The following is an 18,295-nucleotide window of genomic DNA, read 5'->3' on the forward strand; positions in this document are numbered from 1 at the left end:
AGGAACACTGGATCAGGCTACGGGGCTCAGCCATGGAGACATAAAAATGTATGTCAGTTTCCAGCTTGAAAGGTCAACCCCGGGTTTGAAATCCAAGGAAACCACTTCAAGGTCACAGGGCCACAATTATGAGTCTTCTGCGGTTTCAACCAAGGATCACTATAATCAGAGACCATAATGAATGAAGTAACCATGATGCTGAAGAAGCCCTGCAAAGATTTTTAACTGAATCCACTGATTGAGGAGAACCAAGTAACTGACAAAGTGATCTTGATAAGCTGAATCCACAAGACATCTTTCTGTCTCCCCATCTCCCAACCCAACCTTTCATGACCACAGGGGCTCCCGGGACTATCCATCCTGCACGAACACAGAGAAAAGGAGACAGCACTGTCCTGCTCCTCATTCCTGAAGACGGGTTACTCATTAAATAGTGGGGGCTGGGGAGGGGAGGGGGGAGCCGTGATATACTACCAACAGACACCACTGCCAAAGTTCACCGGTTTCCACATCAACCTCCCTCCCTCTTCCAAGGCAAGTGAACATCATACGGAAACCTAAGGAATTTTTAAAACTTAATTTTGTTCTTTTTGTCATCAAGTGTTATCACTCCCAAATATTTATCAGTTGTTGATCCTCAAAGAATAAATCATCTACAGCTTTGATATGAACCCTAAGGGGGGGGGGGGGGGGTAGTACCAGGGAAGTAATTCAAGATACAGTCACTCTATTTAAGTGGGAAGAAGGGTTCTCCTGGGTAAACTAAATGGTTGGCTTTGCCCAGCTCTCTTTGCAACACACACACTTTGCAAGATGCCTGTTCCGTAAAGGGTTAAAAAAGAAAAAGGAAAAAAAAATCAAGCCATTCTTCCCAGGGGTCACTCATTTCGGGCTTTGTGCGCGCGGGCCGCCCCTTGGCGCCCCCGCCCCTCCTCCCACGGCCACTGCTCCCCCAAGACCACCTGCTTCTAAGAAAAAAGGGGCTGCTCTGAGCACGATCGCTGCGCGCTGGCGGCGTCCTCCGCGGCGCCCCCGCGGGAGGAAGGAGAGAGGTCCCCGGGAAGCGTGCTTTATCGCGAGGGTCGCGCTGCCGCCTGCAGCGGCCCCAGAGGTCGAAGAGGTTTTGTCCCGGGCGTCGCTCGGGGCTCCCCTCGAAAGGAACAGAGTCCCTAGGGCCCGGGTTCTTTCCGCGCGGAGCTCGGCGCCCGCCCGCCCGGGTGCGGGGACCGACCGCCGGCGTCCGAGCCCACCCCGCCCACCCGGCCGAGCTAACGGCGAGGCGCGGGGAACCCTCTGCATCCCGCCTCGGGCCGGCGCCGCACCTGTTCGGCCTTGCCCGCCCCCGCTCTGGGCCGGAACGCGGGGCGCTCCTCCTCGCCGGCCCGGGCGATCCCAAGCCAACCGGCGCGCGCCCGGACCCCTCTGCCTAACGGGGAGAGGGGAGGTCTGCCCTTGGGCGCTGGTCCCCCGGCCGCACCCAGCTCAGCTCGCCCGCGGCGTCCCTACCCCGGCGCGTCCCGCAGCAGGGACTGCGCCCAAGGGGCCCAGCCCGCCCCCGCCCCCCAGCCTCCCGCCCGGCGGTACCTTGTGCGGCGCCCGCAGCAGTCGGTGGACCCCGGCCAGCTGGGTGCCGAGCGCGAGGTCCTCGCGGAACGTGAACAGCGGCGGCCGGCTGGGCTCGGGGAAGTTGGTGCTGTTGAAAGGGTCCGTATCGTCCAAGAACTGCACCCGGCAGGCCAGCGTGGCCATGATGCATCCCTGCCCCAGGGGGGCGCGGGCCCCGGGATCGACGGGGGGTCACCGCAAGCAGGGGAGGCCGCGGCCGCCGCTCGCTGGCTCGCGGGCTCGCAGGCTCCGGCGCGCCTGGCTGCAGCCGGGGCTCCGGCCGCGGGGGGCGGGACGGGGGCGGGGCCGGCGGGCCCCCTCCTCCGCGGGCTCGCCGGCTCCTCCCCTTCTGCGTCCCCCGCGCGCCAGCCGGGACCCACGCGACTCGCCGCCGGGAACGCGAAAGGGAGAGCGGCTCGCGCAGTATCCGCAGCCCTGGGCCGAGTGCGCTGGCGGAAAGACCCCCGACCCGTCCCCCCACACACAAAGCTCCGCGGGCAGACCCCGCAGCGCGGACGCCGCCTGGGCCCCTGGCAGCACGTGCGCCCCGCCGCCCGGGGCGCCCCGGCCGAGCTGCACCCCTCTGAGCTAAGGGAACCGAGGTGTGCGGCGGGTGGGGGCATGGCCGTCCTCGGGCATCTTATGCATCTGAAAGCAGGCTTAACTCTTTCCAGATGAAGGCGGCGGCGGCCGGGCTCCTGCTGCCTGGATTCGGAAAGCCCCAGCTGGGCACCAGGAGGCGAGGAAGCCCCCCGCCCCACCCCACCCCGACAAGCAAGAAAGCAAGCGGGGTAGTGGCAGCCACCTGGAGCCCTGGGCAGGGTTCCGGGGAGGTTTCCCTCGGAGAGAAGGAAGCTAAGGAGGAGGGTGAACCGGCGATCGCTGGCAGCGGTTCTTAAGAAACAAGCCCAGGAGGGCGCCAGGCGGGAAGCTTCGGGGGCTGCGCATGCTGGTTGACCCTCCGCATCCCCACGGCCTCTTGGCCAGTGAGGTCTGCGAAAGCCCTATATGGATGTAGTGGGGCCGCAGGGGCGCTTCCGGCAGGGTCACCGAATTGCAGGGAGGCCGCGGCGAGCGAGGGACCCACCGGGCGCGGAGGGACTTGGAGGGAAGGTTTGCAGCCTCCCCGCCTCGGCCTGCCCCGCGCCTCGAGGCTTCTCTCTGCTCGAGGGTGACCCCCTTCGTTTCCAATAAGAACTCCCGGTTCTCTCCATTGCCGGGCTATGGCCAAGGTCGCGGATACCCTCGTGCCTCATGCAGGTCTCGTGGAATAAACTCAGTGGCTCTCAACATCCGCGTCTAAACAAGCCGATTTTGTGACATGTGGCTCCCCTTCTTCAACGGGAAGAAACCCCGCGTCCCACGCTTAGCCTCTTCACACTCACCTGTGACCTTCCGTTTCCGTGGACCCTCCCGGTCGCACGTGCAGGCTTACGCCTGTTCTTAAAATAACCATGATCCGTGACACCTGCTCATTCCTGCAGAGCTAGTTCTGTCTGCACGAGTCCTTTAGACAGGTCAGTACATCAACCTCACCATCAGCTCTTGGGTAGAGGCTAAAATCCCATCCCCTTTGAACCCCTGCCTCCTACCCTCTCATTTCCATCACCATTTTCATTTCTCCGCAGTGAGGGAGGCCTCCATTCTTTCTAGCCTCCCCATTTCTCACCTCTGCCCTACATGAATCCCAGCCCATGCTGCATCACTTTCTTGGCCTCACCTAGCAGGTCCCTAGAATGTTCCCACCCATCCACTGCTGGCAGCAGCCACTCCTAATGACCCACCCCTCTCCCCCCAGGTTTCTCAGCACTGCTCAGTGTGGCCCTCCATTTGTCTCAGGCTGCCACAAGCTTCTGCTGCTTCACCTACAGATTATTCAGGAAAGAAGATCATCGCTCCAGGGTGAAGTCCTCCCCTTCCCACTCCCCTCCTCTCCATCTTCCATGTCCATCCTCTGTCTCCTCCATCTCAAGAGATGACCAAAGCCCTGGCTTTCTTCTTGCTCAAGGCTCTACTTCCATCTGGATCCTGAGTCCCTTCCTGTCTCCTCTGGGATCAGCCTGTGTCACTCATCTAGCCTTCTTCTTCCTGCCTTCCTGGGCTCCTTCCCCTTGAGAATCAGGACCGGCCTCCTGGCACACAACCTGGGCTAATCGTACAAATTCCAGCTCTTAGAAGAGCCCTGCGCTGGCTTCACACTCTGCTATTGTGGTCCTTAAACTCAAAATGATGTAACAAGAGGACTGGAATTTTCATTCTGCATTGGGATCCACAAGTTATACAGCTGGTCCTGATGAGCATAAATATTCAAATGTTTTGTCTTAAAAACTACATCTTTATGAAGGCTGCCTTTCCATGGCTTATCTCCTCTTCACTTCCTGATCAGCTTCTAAAAGCAAGAGCTATATTCATTTCTCAGCATCGTCACCACCTCTTTGCTCCACACCCCAAAACATCTGATGGACAGCCCTCCCTGCTATTCTGAGACCTTTAATGCCATCCTTGTTGCCTCCTTAGGGGGACATCTCAGCCTTGCTATCCACTTTCTCAGCAGCATCTGTTACCGTGGACCACACTTTTTTCAAACTCTTTTCTCTCAGCTTTGTTAGTTCTACCCATTCTAAGTTCACCTTCTCCCACTTCATCAGCTCTTCTCACTTCCTCTGGGTTCTGTTCTCCTCGAAAAAATAGAGCATCACAACTACAGTTTCTGTTAATATATATCTGTGCTCCCACTAAACTGAAAACCAATGTATGGGGCAGGGAGCATGTGGTATTCAACCCTATACACACACACACACCAGTGCCTGGCAGAGTGCCTAGCACAGAAAAGGCACACCATAGATTCTGATGAATGAGTGAAGCATCAGAGACATCTTTGGGTCCTGTATCCTCCTATCGGTCACTATGACCTGTCACTGAATCAACCTATGAAATATTTCTCAACTCTCCCTCTGTCTAGCCCTCACTTCCTAGGCTAGTCTTCCAATGTGTCTCCCATCCCCAGTCTTGCATCCTACATTGGAGCTTCCACGGGTGTCTCAGAGCCAGTGATCTTTCAAAGATGTGCATTCAGTTCAGTCCAGTCTCTCAGTCATGTCCACCTCTTTGCAACCCCATGAATCGCAGCACACCAGGCCTCCCTGTCCATCACCAACTCCCGGAGTTCATTCAGACTCACATCCACTGAGTCAGTGATGCCATCCAGCCATCTCATCCTCTGTCGTCCCCTTCTCCTCCTGCCCCCAATCCCTCCCAGCATCAGAGTCTTTTCCAATGAGTCAACTCTTCTCATGAGGTAGCCAAAGTACTGGAGTTTCAGCTTTAGCATCATTCCTTCCAAAGAAATCCCAGGGCTGATCTCCTTCACAATGGACTGGTTGGATCTCCTTGCAGTCCAAGGGACTCTCAAGAGTCTTCTCCAACACCACAGTTCAAAAGCATCAATTCTTCGGTGCTCAGCTTTCTTCAGAGTCCATACATGACCACTGGGAAAACCATAGCCTTGACTAGATGGACCTTTGTTGGCAAAGTAATGTCTCTGCTTTTGAATATGCTGTCTAGGTTGGTCACAACTTTCCTTCCAAGGAGTAAGCGTCTTTTAATTTCATGGCTGTGTCATATCTCAGGGGAAAATCCTTACATGCCAAATCCCTCAGCATGACCCACAGGACCGTCTAAGATCTGCTCCAATTTGCTACTCCAGACTTACTCCTTCATATCCTGGCCAAGTTGAATTATTACCCTTTCCCAAACATGCTGAAAGCTGAGCATATAAAGAAAGCTGAGTGCCAAAGAACTGATGCTTTTGAACTGTGGTGTTGAAGACTCCTTGAGAGCCCCTTGGACTGCAAGGAGATCCAATCAGTCATCCTAAAGGAGATCAGTCCTGAATATTCATTGGAAGGACTAATGATGAAGCTGAAACTCCAATACTTTAGCCACCTGATGGGAAGAACTGACGTGTTTGAAACGACCCTGATGCTGGGAAAGATTGAAGGCAGGAGGGAAGGGGATAGCAGCGGATGAGATGGTTGGATGGTATCACCAAGCTCCAGGAGTTGTTGATGGACAGGAAAGCCTGGCTTGCTGCAGTCCAGGGGTTGCAAAGAATCGGACACGACTGAGTGACTGAACTGACTGAAGCGTGCTGAGATTTTTCATGTGAGCTTCTGAACCTGGTAAGTTCCTCTTACCTATCTAGACAGCCAGCTGAACCCACTTATCCTCCAACACACATTTCTAAGATCAGCTCTTCTAGAGAGACATCTCTAACTTCACCCCCAAACAAGGATGGAATCACTTTCCTTTGTGGCCTCAGATTACTTTCTGCTGTGGCTATGGTAGCTCTTTTCAAGCTGCATTGAAAATACTTGCTTACTGGTATGCCTGCTCTTCTAAACCATAAGACTTTAAAGGATTGGAATTTGTCTTACTCAATTTTAGTTTTAAAACTTCAAATAGGGACTGGCACCTAAAATGAAACCTTCAAAAAATTTAATCATAGAGGCCATCCTCAATTCTTTTGAGGATTTCTGCCCTGACAACTCACTTGAAACTGCTCTTAGCAATAATATTTTCCTCTGATTAACAGCCAACTTTTTTTCTCAACGTATTTTTTTGAAATAATTCTGTTTTAACTTCTTGTAGTTTAAAAGGTCAAGAGTTATAACAAAAAATACCAGCCCCCTGTTTCATGATCACCGCCTATATCCCTTCTCATTTTCCAGAGGCACTCACTTTTAAATAATAAGGACACTGCTCTATTTTGATCAACTAATTTTAGAGAATATACTGACTTTATATCATGCTACATTACAGACTTCCTTTCTCCATCATCCCAATATAGTTTAATCACGGTTTTAGTTAAATTCTTATTCAGTGATTTTTTTTTTTTTTAGTCTTTCTATTTATTATCGATTTTTATTTGGGGCTCATTGGTAAAGAATCGGCCTGTAGTGCGAGTATTCTTGTCAGGAAAATCCCATGGACGGAGAAGTCTGACAGGCTACAGTCCCTGTGGTCACAAAAGAGTCAAACATGACTTAGTGTGTAAACAGCAAAAACATTTTTCATTTATTTGCTTTTGGCTGCACTGCCTCTTTGTTGTTTTGTGTGGGCTTTCTCTAGTTGCAGCGAGCAGGGGCTGCTCTTTGTTGCAGTGAGCAGCTTCTTATGCCAGGGGCTTCTCTTGTTTAGAGCACAGGCTCTAGGCCCACCCACTTCAGTCACTGCAGTACACAGGCTCAACAGTTGTGGTGGGAGGGCTTAGTTGCTCCACAGCACGTGGAATCTTCCCAGACCAGGGATCAAATCCATGTCCCCTGCATTGGCCGGGGGAGTCTTACCCATTCCACCACCAGGGGAGTCCTCACGATTTTTAAAGTAATGGTTGTGTTATTATTGTTCACTTTTATGCCAAGTAGTTCACATGATTACATGGCTTTTCTCGAACACCTTTTTGTTTTTTTTTTCTGAAGTTAATATTTGCCTCAATTTTTTTCAGTTATTTTTTTCTTGAGCAGCCGGTTAGATCTCATATCCTGCAACAGCTCTGAAAATGCCTCTTTCAATAATATCAAATAATTTCTCCATGCTATATTTTAGCCCTGGGACACCCCTCTCAGAAACACCCCTCTGGCCATCCTCCATCCTCCTGCTCCTCTCAGCCCTTTCCTACCCAGGATTTCCTCCTCAGGATCCCTCTTGTATGGGAACCCCTGGTTCCCAGATCACATGTCATATTCTTTCTTGGTTTACACTTGCAATTTTTTTTTTAAACTATATGGCCCAGTAGCTTTCTGAGAAAATGTAAATTTTTGAAACTTTCATCTCTGAAAGTAATTTTTATTCTCTGGTAGCTCAAATGGTAAAGTATCTGCCTGTAATGCTGGAGATCTGGGTTTGATCCCTGGTAAGGAAGATTCCCCTGAAGGAGGAAATGGCAACCCACTCCAGTATTCCTGCCTGGAAAATCCCATGGACGGAGGAGCCTGGCAGGCTACAGTCCACGGGGCCGCAAAGAGTTGGACACGACTGAGTGGCTAGCACACAGACAGCCTCACGCTTGCCTTGGTGTGGTGCTTCTGTTGGGAAGATTGGCCACCTCCCTTCCCACCCTTTTTTCTCCCACCATTTTGCCGTGTGACTTTGCTGCTTGCCCCATCAAAATATGGGGTCTATTTCTGCACTCCTTGAATGAGGATCACTGTGTAACTTACTGTGACAGCCTTTGTTGGAAGTGGCACCATGTGACTTCTGAAACTAAGGCTTCAAGAATCCTTACAGCATCTGTTCTTACCCTCTGAGCATATGGAATTGAAACTATCATGTTGTAGAAGCCAGGTCCTAGAAATAGTGGTAAAAAAAATTACTGCTGAAAACCGGGAATATGGTTACGTGTGTTATGTAGCAATAAAACAATTGAGAAAACAATTGCCCACAATAATTTGGAAGATAGAAAATGTGTCTATGAACTTGTAGACTTGGCTAAGGAGTCTCTCCTCCTCCATTTGGTAAGTTGCTGCTGCTGCTACTGCTAAGTCACTTCAGTGGTGTCCAACTCTTTGCCACCCCATGGACTGCAGCCTACCAGGCTCCTCCGTCCATGGGATTTTCCAGGCAAGAGTACTGGAGTGGGGTGCCATTGCCTTCTCCATCTGGTAAATTAGACCTGACTTTTCCCACTGGCAGTCCTAGGGTAGCATACTAAGAGTTCAAGAGCAAAACCTTAAGAGGTTCTTGAACCTTGAGCTCAGAGCTTATGCTATGTCACTTTCACCACTGTTTTTTTTATCAAAGTAAGTCAAGGCCAGCCTAGATTCAAAGAGCAGAGAAAAAGATTGCACTCCAGGCGGCGCTAGTGGCAAAGAATCTGCCTGCTAATGCAGGAGATGCAAGAGACATGAATTCGATCCCTGGGTCAGGAAGATCCCTTGGAGTAGGAAATAACACCCCTCTCCAGTATTCTTGCCTGGAAAATCCCATGAACAGAGGAGCCTGGCAGGCTACAGTCCATGGGGTGGCAAAGAGTCGGACAGGGCTGAGGGGCTGAGCACACCCTGATGGGAGAAGCAAAGTCACGTTGCAAAGAGGCCTGAGTGACTCTTGCAGTCATCTCTGCAACAGTCTAACACACATGATATACAATTCCAGGTTGAAAATGATTTTCACTCAGTTCGAGGCATTGCTTCATCATTGCCATTGAGAAGATGTGTGGTCTGGCGATTACCTACTTTGTATAATATATGTAACTTTTTATTTTCCTTCTCTCTGGAGGATTTTGAACCTTCTCATTATTCCCAGTATATTGAAATTGCATGATAAATTACCCTGGTGTGAGTTCATTTTCATCCATCATATTGAGACTCCATTGCTATTTCTAGCCTAGGGATCCAGTTATTTGATTTGTGGAAATGTTTTTGTATCGTGTCTTTGATAATTTCCTCTCTACAGTTTTCTCTGCTTGCTCTTTCTGAAACTCCTCTTAATTGGATATTGGGCACTAACCAGTCCCTCTTTCTTAACTTTTCCACCCTCTTCATCTCTTTGATTATTTTGTTCTACATTTTGTGAGATTTTTCTCAACTATATGTTCCTCCTCCTTGACTGAATTTTTTTTTTTTTTTAATTTTGGCTGTGCTGCACAGCATGTGGGATCTTAGGTCCCTGACTAGGGACTGAACTCACCTCCATGCAGTGGAAGCGTGGAGTCCTCACCACTGGACCACCAAGGAAGTCCCTCGCCTAAATTTTAATTTCAGCATTCCCATTTTTAATTTTCAAGAACTCTTTTTTAAAATATAAATTTATTTTAATTAGAGGCTAATTACTTTACAATATTGTATTGGTTTTGCCACACATCGACATGAATCCACCACGGGTGTACACGTGTTCCCCATCCTGAACCCCCCTCCCACATACCATCCCTCTGGGTCATCCCAGTGCACCAGCCCTGAGCATCCTGTATCATGCATCGAACCTGGACTGGCGATTCATTTCACATTCTTGTTTTCTGATTTTTCCATATGTTATTCTTGTTTTCTGGATTTCTCTTATATCATTGATTCCACTTTTTTTTTAAGTTTTCATTTCATTGTACTATGTCTGTGTTTAGGAGTTCTGCCCCCCACCACCCCGCTTTCTCTTTCTCTGTCATTTTCTTTTACAGTCGAATTTATCTTTAATACTTGTGATCCTTGGCTGTTCATTCATGTTAAAAACTGCCTGGAAGCTCTGAGGTATAACTGAGGCACTTTGCCTGGTGGGCTTCACTGCATACAAGCTGTGGACAGATGGCTTTTTCCTTGAGTATCTTTAGGTCCTCTTTCTGGGGTAGTTTACTTTATCCAGGGACGTTCTTACCAGTACATCTCTTAGCCCAGTGCAAGAGGGGCCTGGCCTTAGGCTCCATGCATTAGAGGGCCTCAGTCTGCCAGCCCTCGCTGAAGGGCAAGGAGTTCATTGTACCATTGTACCATTGTACCTGGCACTCAAGCTGCTCTCTCTTGAGACTGGTCTCCAGGTACCCGGAATGGCAGAATCTCCTGCCCAGATGGCCCTGAACATATACCCAGTGCCCACATGTGTCTCTTCCCTGGGTGATCCCCCTAAGGGTGGTCCCTGCTGCCCCCTGTGCCTAAGAAGAGACTATGTGGGGGCTGTTTACAGAGGGTATGGGTAGCATTTGGACGTGCAGGATCCAGGGGCCACACTTCTGGAGTTCGTGTCTCAGGGGTGGGAGGAAGGGTGTAGGCCATGGCGGCAAGCAGGCTTTCTTCTTGCTGCCCTTTCCCTGTGTGGAGTGCCACGGAGTCAGAATCCTAAACTCAGATCTGTCCTGCCAAGTCATTATGAAGGTGTATTTGTTGAAGTAAGAAGAGCATATTTTACTTAACATTTTGTTTGATTTATGAATTTTAAATATATCTGTGGCCTTCCCTGATAGCTCAGTTGGTAAAGAATCCACATGCAGTCAGTGCAGGAGACCCTAGTTTGATCCCTGGGTTGGGAAGATCCACTGGAGATGGGCTAGGCTATCCACTCCAGCATTCTTAGGCTTCCTTTGTGACTCAGCTGGTAAAGAATCTGCCTGCAATGCAGGAGACCTGGGTTCGATCCCTGGGAAGATCCCCTGGAGAAGGGAACAGCTACCTTCTCCAGTATTCTGGCCTGGAGAATTCCGTGGATTGTATAGTCCATGGGGTCGCAAAGAGTGGCACATGACTGAGTAACTTTCACTTTTAAAAATATATTTAAATGTATGCTTATGGGCCTCCATTTGAACTTTTGCCTTGGGCCCCACATATGTTGGTGCAGTGGTAAAGAACCTGTCTGCCAGTGAAGGAGACTCGAGACACGAGTTCAATCCCTGGGTCGGGAAGATCCCTGGAGGAGGAAATGGCAACCCACTCCAGCATCCTTGCCTAGAGAATCCCATGGACCAAGGAGCCTGGCAAGCTATAGTCCATGGGGTCTCAAAGAGTCACACATGACTGAACTCATGCACACACAAACACACATCCTCATACACGCACACACACCACATATTGGGAGGGGACCTCATTTGCCTCCCTGGAACTGGGTGGGGGAGGGCTGAGAACACGCCATTCACACCACATTTCCACTTACCCTCCCCCACCTCTCATTGCCAGGCACACTCCTACCTTCTCCAGAGCCTGAAGCCCCCCTGGCTCATTTCTTCAGACTATGCCTGCTGCCATGAACAAAAGGGGCTACACCAAGGGAGAAATAGAGCGTATTTTTCTTACATCCCGGAGCCCAAGCCCAGGGAACCTGAAGTGGCTGGGCCAGCATGGTATTGAAACACCACGGTTATAAGTCAGTAAATTTCTACTGGAAAAACATTTTAATGATACCTAGCAGTTATCCTGGAATCCCACTCTTGTTTCTAGGAAATCATTTAGAAGAAGGAAAAATAAATGCAAAAATAAATGAATAAGTATGTAAGTAGCCATGTTCAAAAGCAAAATTTACTACAGTCTCACTTATAAAATTTAAAACTAGAAATTTGTATAGGAGTATGCTTTAATTACTTACAATACAATGCAGCCATGCATTATTTCACATACTCATCAACCTCTCAGGTCTCGGTCCCAGCTGGAGCAAGGATGAGTCCAGAGTGAGTCACAATCTCAGAGTGATGACAAAAAAAATCACTTTTCATCCATGAGTGGAAGAGAAAAAAATCAAGAAAGGCCTGCAAGTGGCTGTCTATCTTAGAAAGTAAATAAAACCTGGTATCTTCTATAAACTGAAGAAGAGCAAAGTAATCTTTGAGAAGCACTTAGTTACACCTGGAAAACAGAGCAGCCAGAAAACCATGCAAAGCTTCAGCCATTGCAAATGTAACAAAGCTCAAGCTCAGGGCCGCTCGCTTGCACAGACCTCCTTCGAAGCCCCGGCATTTCTATGCAAGCAAAGATTAGCTTCTGTGCCCAATTTTTATTTTGTATCCCTTTCCTTCAAGATGACTTTAAGATTGGACAGTCTCTGGGACCACAAAACCTGGATCTGTAGTCAACAGAAGGTATTATATATTAAATGGGAGTGGGGAGGGAGGGAGAGACAGGAAGAGAAGTACCAATTCAAAGCAGCATCCTTCAAAATCCTAAGAAAAATAGGGAACTTCAAAACTATGGTTGATGCAATGTAGGTTCACCGTCCATCTGACCAAGAAATAGTTCAAGAACCAACTTTAAGAACCACCTTTTTAAAGGACTCCAATATCAACATAGAAAAATTTCTCAGAGTTGGTCCATTAAGGAAGGCAGGCAGGGAGTCAGAAGTGTCCTGATATTTGCCTTCCTTCTATTTAGGAGCTGACAGGGGAGCCTGGTGGGTTGCTGTCTATGGTGTCACACAGAATCGGACACGACTGAAGCGACTTAGCAGCAGCAGCAGCAGCAGCAGCAGCAGCAGCACCCAATCTGGGGCTTCCCTGGTGGGTCAGACGGTAAAGAACCCACCTGCAATGTGGGAGACCTGGATTCTATCCCTGGGTTGGGAAGATCCCCTGGAGGAGGGCATGCCAACCCCCTCCAGTATTCTTGCCTGGAGAATCCCCATGGACAGAGAAGCCTGGCAGGCTGCAGTCCATGGGGTCGCACAGAGTTGGACACGGCTGAGCGACTAAGCAGCAGCACCCAATCTGAGCTATTTTTCATCTTCTTGAAGAACAAAATCTGCACTTCCCCAATGTTGCCACCAGGTGGCAGACGTGGCTTATTCAGGCCCCGTGCTAAACACAAACTGTCCCATTCAGTTGTTACGCAATTTTATGAGGAAAGTATTGTGGGTTTTCTTACTTTTCAGATGAGGTTTAGAAATGTTCAGTGCCTTGGTCATATGGGATGATGTTTGCCATGTTTTTAATTTGGGGATTTGCAAAGTGAGATAGATAGAAGTTATTTCTATCAGTATCCCCACTCCAAAAAAAAAAAAGATTTAGAAAAAGACAGGCTGAAATTATCTGTCAGCTGGAGCCTAGGTTTCCTTCCGCTTCCACTTACTCTCTGAACTTCGCTGGCAGTGAGAAGAGCCTCAGCCTTGCTTGGAGATGAGGTGCTCTGAACACTGCCCGCCCAGTGAAGCCTTCATCCACTGCCAGGGTCTCAGGTGGGCCATTTGCATCAATGACCACTCAAGTCCCCACAGACTTTCAGTTCTAGCAGTGGATCTCAGATCCCCTGGATCCCTGCAGCGTGTGCTCTCCTCGGCAGCTCACTGGCGAGATAAGGGAACCCGAGAAAGATGGCAGTCAGTTGGTCCCAAAGGAGCCCTCTAATCAGGGCAAGGTCACTCTAAAAAGCTAATGCCACCTACTGCAGCTGGCCTTGCAGTGCTTAACTTCTCTTCAGTTCAGTTCAGTTCAGTCGCTCAGTCGTCTCTGTGAACCCATGAATCGCAGCATGCCAGGCCTCCCTGTCCATCACCAACTCCCGGAGTTCACTCAAACTCACGTCCATCAAGTCAGTGATGCCATCCAGCCATCTCATCCTCTGTCGTCCCCTTCTCCTCCTGCCCCCAATCCCTCCCAGCATCAGAGTCTTTTCCAATGAGTCAACTCTTCGCATGAGGTGGCTAGAGTACTGGAGTTTCAGCTTTAGCATCATTCCTTCCAAAGAAATCCCAGGGCTGATCTCCTTGAGGATGGACTGGTTGGATCTCCTTGCAGTCCAAGGGACTCTCAGGAGTCTTCTCCATCACCACAGTTCAAAAGCATCAATTCTTCAGCGCTCAGCTTTCTTCACAGTCCAACTCTCACATCCATACATGACCACAGGAAAAACCATAGCCTTGACTAGATGGACCTTTGTTGGCAAAGTAATGTCTCTGCTTTTGAATATGCTATCTAGGTTGGTCATAACTTTTCTTCCAAGAAGTAAGCGTCTTTTAATTTCATGGCTGCAATCACCATCTGCAGTGATTTTGGAGCCCCAAAAAATAAAGTCTGACACTGTTTCCACTGTTTCCCCATCTATTTGCCATGAAGTGATGGGACCAGATGCCATGATCTCCATTTTCTGAATGTTGAGCTTTAAGCCAACTTTTTCGCTCTCGTCTTTCACTTTCATCAAGAGGCTTTTTAGTTCCTCTTCACTTTCTGCCATAAGGGTAGTGTCATCTGCATATCTGAGGTTATTGCTATTTTTCCCGGCAATCTTGATTCCAGCTTGTGCTTCTTCCAGTCCAGCGTTTCTCATGATGTACTCGGCATAGAAGTTAAATAAGCAGGGTGACAATATACAGCCTTGACATACTCCTTTTCCTATTTGGAACCAGTCTGTTCTTCCATGTCCAATTCTAACTGTTGCTTCCTGACATGCATATAGGTTTCTCAAGAGGCAGGTCAGGTATTCTGGTATTCCCATCTCTTTCAGAATTTCCCACAGTTTATTGTGATCCACACAGTCAAAGGCTTTGGCATAGTCAATAAAGCAGAAATAGATGTTTTTCTGGAACTCTCTTGCTTTTTCCATGATCCAGTGGATGTTGGCAATTTGATCTCTGGTTCCTCTGCCTTTTCTAAAACCAGCTTGAACATCAGGAAGTTCACAGTTCACGTATTACTGAAGTCTGGCTTGGAGAATTTTGAGCATTACTTTACTAGCGTGTGAGATGAGTGCAACTGTGCGGCAGTTTGAGCATTCTTTGGCATTGCCTTTCTTTGGGATTACAACCTGAAGTTTGGGGCATGGTCCTAAATGGTATTTTCATCGCCTCCCTTGTGGAAGACGCTGGAGGTCCAAGATTTTTGTGGGTGGAAGTCAACCAGGCAGCATCAGCTTGGACAGGTTTCTGCCACCCAGAGGAGATGGCGCTGCCCTGGCCATCACAGCAGGGCTTTCCCTTCTCCCTAGGCCAGCCTCCTCACTCCTAGACGTTCCCCTGTCCTAGGACCTCCTTCAAGACACCACAGTCTGGCGATCGCCTGGTAGGAACCATCGAGCTCACTGAATACAGGAACTGTGGCTTTTCCCATCCAGTAGCGTGGAAGGCACAGAGGACCCACCACAGATCACAAACAAGGCTTATTTTCATAACGTTCTCACTTGTATCGAAAGCAAAGCCGTTTTTTAGTGAACAGTATGACTCCTAACTTTACTTCCCAGGGAACTAGGAACAAACTAAACCCAAAGTTAGTAGAAGGAAGAAAATAACAGATAAGAACAGAAGTAAGACTTAGAAAAGAGAAAAACAATAGGTGAAATCAACAAAATCTAAATGTTGGGTTTTTTTAAGATAAAATTTATAAACCTTTAGCTAGACTAAGAAAAGAGAGAGCTCATAAAATCAGAAATGAAAGAAGAGACATTACAACTGATGATACAGAAGTAAGAAGGAACGTAAGAGACAACTATGAATAATTACAGGATTTCCCTGGCAGTCCAGTGCTTAAGACTCTGGCCTTCTACCGTAAGGGCCACAGGTTCAGTCCCTGGCTGGGGAACTAAGATCCCACATGCTGCATGGCACAGCCAAAAAAACAAGCAACAAAAAAATGATACTCCAACAAACTGAATAATATTTTTTAAATGGAGAAGTTCTTAGTAACACACCACCTACCAGGAGTAAATCATGAAGAGAAAGTCTGAACAGATCAGCGACAGGTATGGAGACTAAATCAATAATCAAAAATCTTCCAGCAAAGAAAAGCCCAGGATCAGATGGCTTCACTGGTGAATTCTAACATTTTAAAGAAGAATTAAAGCCCATTCTTCTCAAGCTATGCTCTAAAAATGAAGAGAAAAGAATGCTGCCAAACTCATTTTATGCCTATATTACTTTTACTAAACCAAAAAGAGACACCACAAGAAAACTACAGGCCAATATCCCTGATGAATAAAGGTGCAAAAATCCTCAACAAAATACTAGCAAAAAAATCCAAAAGCACATTAAAAGGATCATACACCATGACCAAGTGGGATTTATCCCTTGGATGCAAGAATGCTTTGACATATGAAAATCAATTAATGTGATGTGTTTAATAGAATAAAGAATAGATGCAGAAAAGTGTTTGACAAGACTCAACACCCTTTCATGATAAAAACTCTCAACTAGGAATAGATGGACAGTAACTCAACACAGTAAAGGCTCACCACAGTAAATACATGAAAATCCCACAGCTAAAATCACAGTCAAAGGTGAAAAACTAGAAGCTTTTCCTCTAAGTTGAAGAATAAGGCAAGGATGCCTATTTTTGCCACTTGTATTCAAGATAGTACTGGAAGTACCATGCAATGAAAGAAATTAAAGAACATGTCAAAAATGGGAAGACACCCCATGTTTGTGGATTGGAAGACTTAATATTGTTAAGATGTCCAACTACCCAAAGCAATCTACAGAGTCAATGCAAACCCTATCAAACTTCAATAGTGTTTTTTATAAAAATAGAAAAAAGCAATTGTATGATTCATATGGAATCATGACAGACTGCAAAGAACCAAATCAATGCTGAGAAAGAAGAACAAATCTACAGGCATCACACTTTCTGTTTCAAAATATATTACACAGCTACAGTAATCAGAACAATATGGTATTAGCATAAAGACAGGTGTATGGGCTGATGGAATGCAATAGAGAGCACGGAAATACACCCACACATATGGTCAACTGATCTTTAGAAAGACTGCCAATGATACACAGTGGGGAAAGAGAGTCTCTTCAACAAATGATGCTGGAAAAATTGGATATCCAATGCAAATGAATAAAACTGGACCCTGATTTTATACCATACACAAAGGTCAACTGAAAATGAATTAACGACTTAAACATAAGACCTGAAACCATAAAACTCCTAGAAGAAAGCGTAAGCGAAAACCCTCATGGCACTGGTCTCAGCAATGACTTTGTGGTTATGAAATCAAAGCCACAGGCAAAAACATCAAAAAAGTAAATGAGTGATTGAACTAAAAAACTTCTAAACAGCAAAGGAAGCAATCGACCAACAGAGTGTAAGGCAATCTACCAAAAAGGAGAAAACATTTGCAAACCATGTATTTAACAATGGATTAATCTCCAAAATACATAAAGAGCTCCCACAACTTAATATCACATACACACAAACTAATAATCCATTTTTTTAATTGGCTTAGTGATTGAATAGAAACTTCTTCAAAGAAGACATGCAAATGGCCGGCAGGTGTATGAAGAAATGCTCAATGTCACTAACATCAGGAAAGTGTGAATCAAAATCACTATGAGATATCTCATGCCCACTATCATGAGAAAAAGACAAAAGACCACAAATGTTGGTGAGAATGTGGGAAAACCTGAACCCTTGCACACTTTATAAAAATATTATTATTTATTTATTTATTTGGCTGCTCCAGGTCTTAGCTGAGGCATGCAGGATCCTCCCTCTTCCTTGTGACATGTGGATCTTCAGCTGTGGCATGGGAACTCTTAGTTGCAGCGTGTGGGGTCTAGTTCCCTAACCAGGGAATCAAACCTGGGGCCCTTGCATTGGGAGTTTTAGCCATTGGGCCTCAAGGGAAGTCCTCTGAACCCTTGCACACTTGCTGGGAGGAATGCAAAATGGTGTAGCTGCCAGGGAAAACAGCATGGAGATTCCTCAAAAACGTAAGAATAGAACTACCATATGGTCCAGCAGTCCTACTTCTAGGTGTTTACCCACAAGAACTGAAATCAGTCCCTCAAAGAGACAGTGGCTCTCCCATGATTGCAGCCCCATGTGCAGTAGTCAAACTGTGGAAGCAGCCTAAATGTCCACAGACAGACGATGAATGGAGAAAATGTGATACATACATGCAATGAAACACTATCCATCCTTAATTTTAAAAAAGAAGGAACTTCAGCAACATGTGACAACACGGATGAGGACATTTATGCTAAATGAAATATGCGCCAGTCACAGGTATGATTTTACTTATACAAGATGTCTGACTCATTGGAAAAGACCCTGATGCTGGGAAAGATTGAAGGCAAAAGGAGAAGGGGACGACAGAGGACGAGATGGTTGGATAGCATCACCGACTCAATGGACATGGATCTGAGCAAACTCTGGGAGATGGTGAAGGACAGGGAAGCCTGGCGTGCTGCAGTCCATGGGGTCACAAAGAGTCCGACAGGACTTAGCAACTGAACAACAACAATAGGAGGTATCTAAAATAGTCAAATTCAAAGAATCAAGGGATAGAATGGTGAT

At 47.4% G+C, this 18,295-nt stretch overlaps 1 protein-coding gene across 2 annotated transcripts in view; it reads right to left on the reverse strand.

The window, feature by feature from the left end:
* FHOD3 (formin homology 2 domain containing 3) overlaps positions 1-1,749 on the reverse strand; it is a 529,299-nt gene extending 527,550 nt beyond the window's left edge. For both annotated transcript variants that reach the window (XM_068993855.1, XM_068993854.1), the window contains exon 1: positions 1,585-1,749. In XM_068993855.1, the coding sequence (XP_068849956.1) occupies positions 1,585-1,749 (165 nt within the window). The remainder of the gene's footprint in view (positions 1-1,584) is intronic.
* Positions 1,750-18,295: the final 16,546 nt, after the last annotated feature.

The sequence above is a fragment of the Capricornis sumatraensis genome, chromosome 21 (assembly GCF_032405125.1).
Source record: "Capricornis sumatraensis isolate serow.1 chromosome 21, serow.2, whole genome shotgun sequence".
Classification (NCBI taxonomy): Eukaryota; Metazoa; Chordata; class Mammalia; order Artiodactyla; family Bovidae; genus Capricornis; species Capricornis sumatraensis.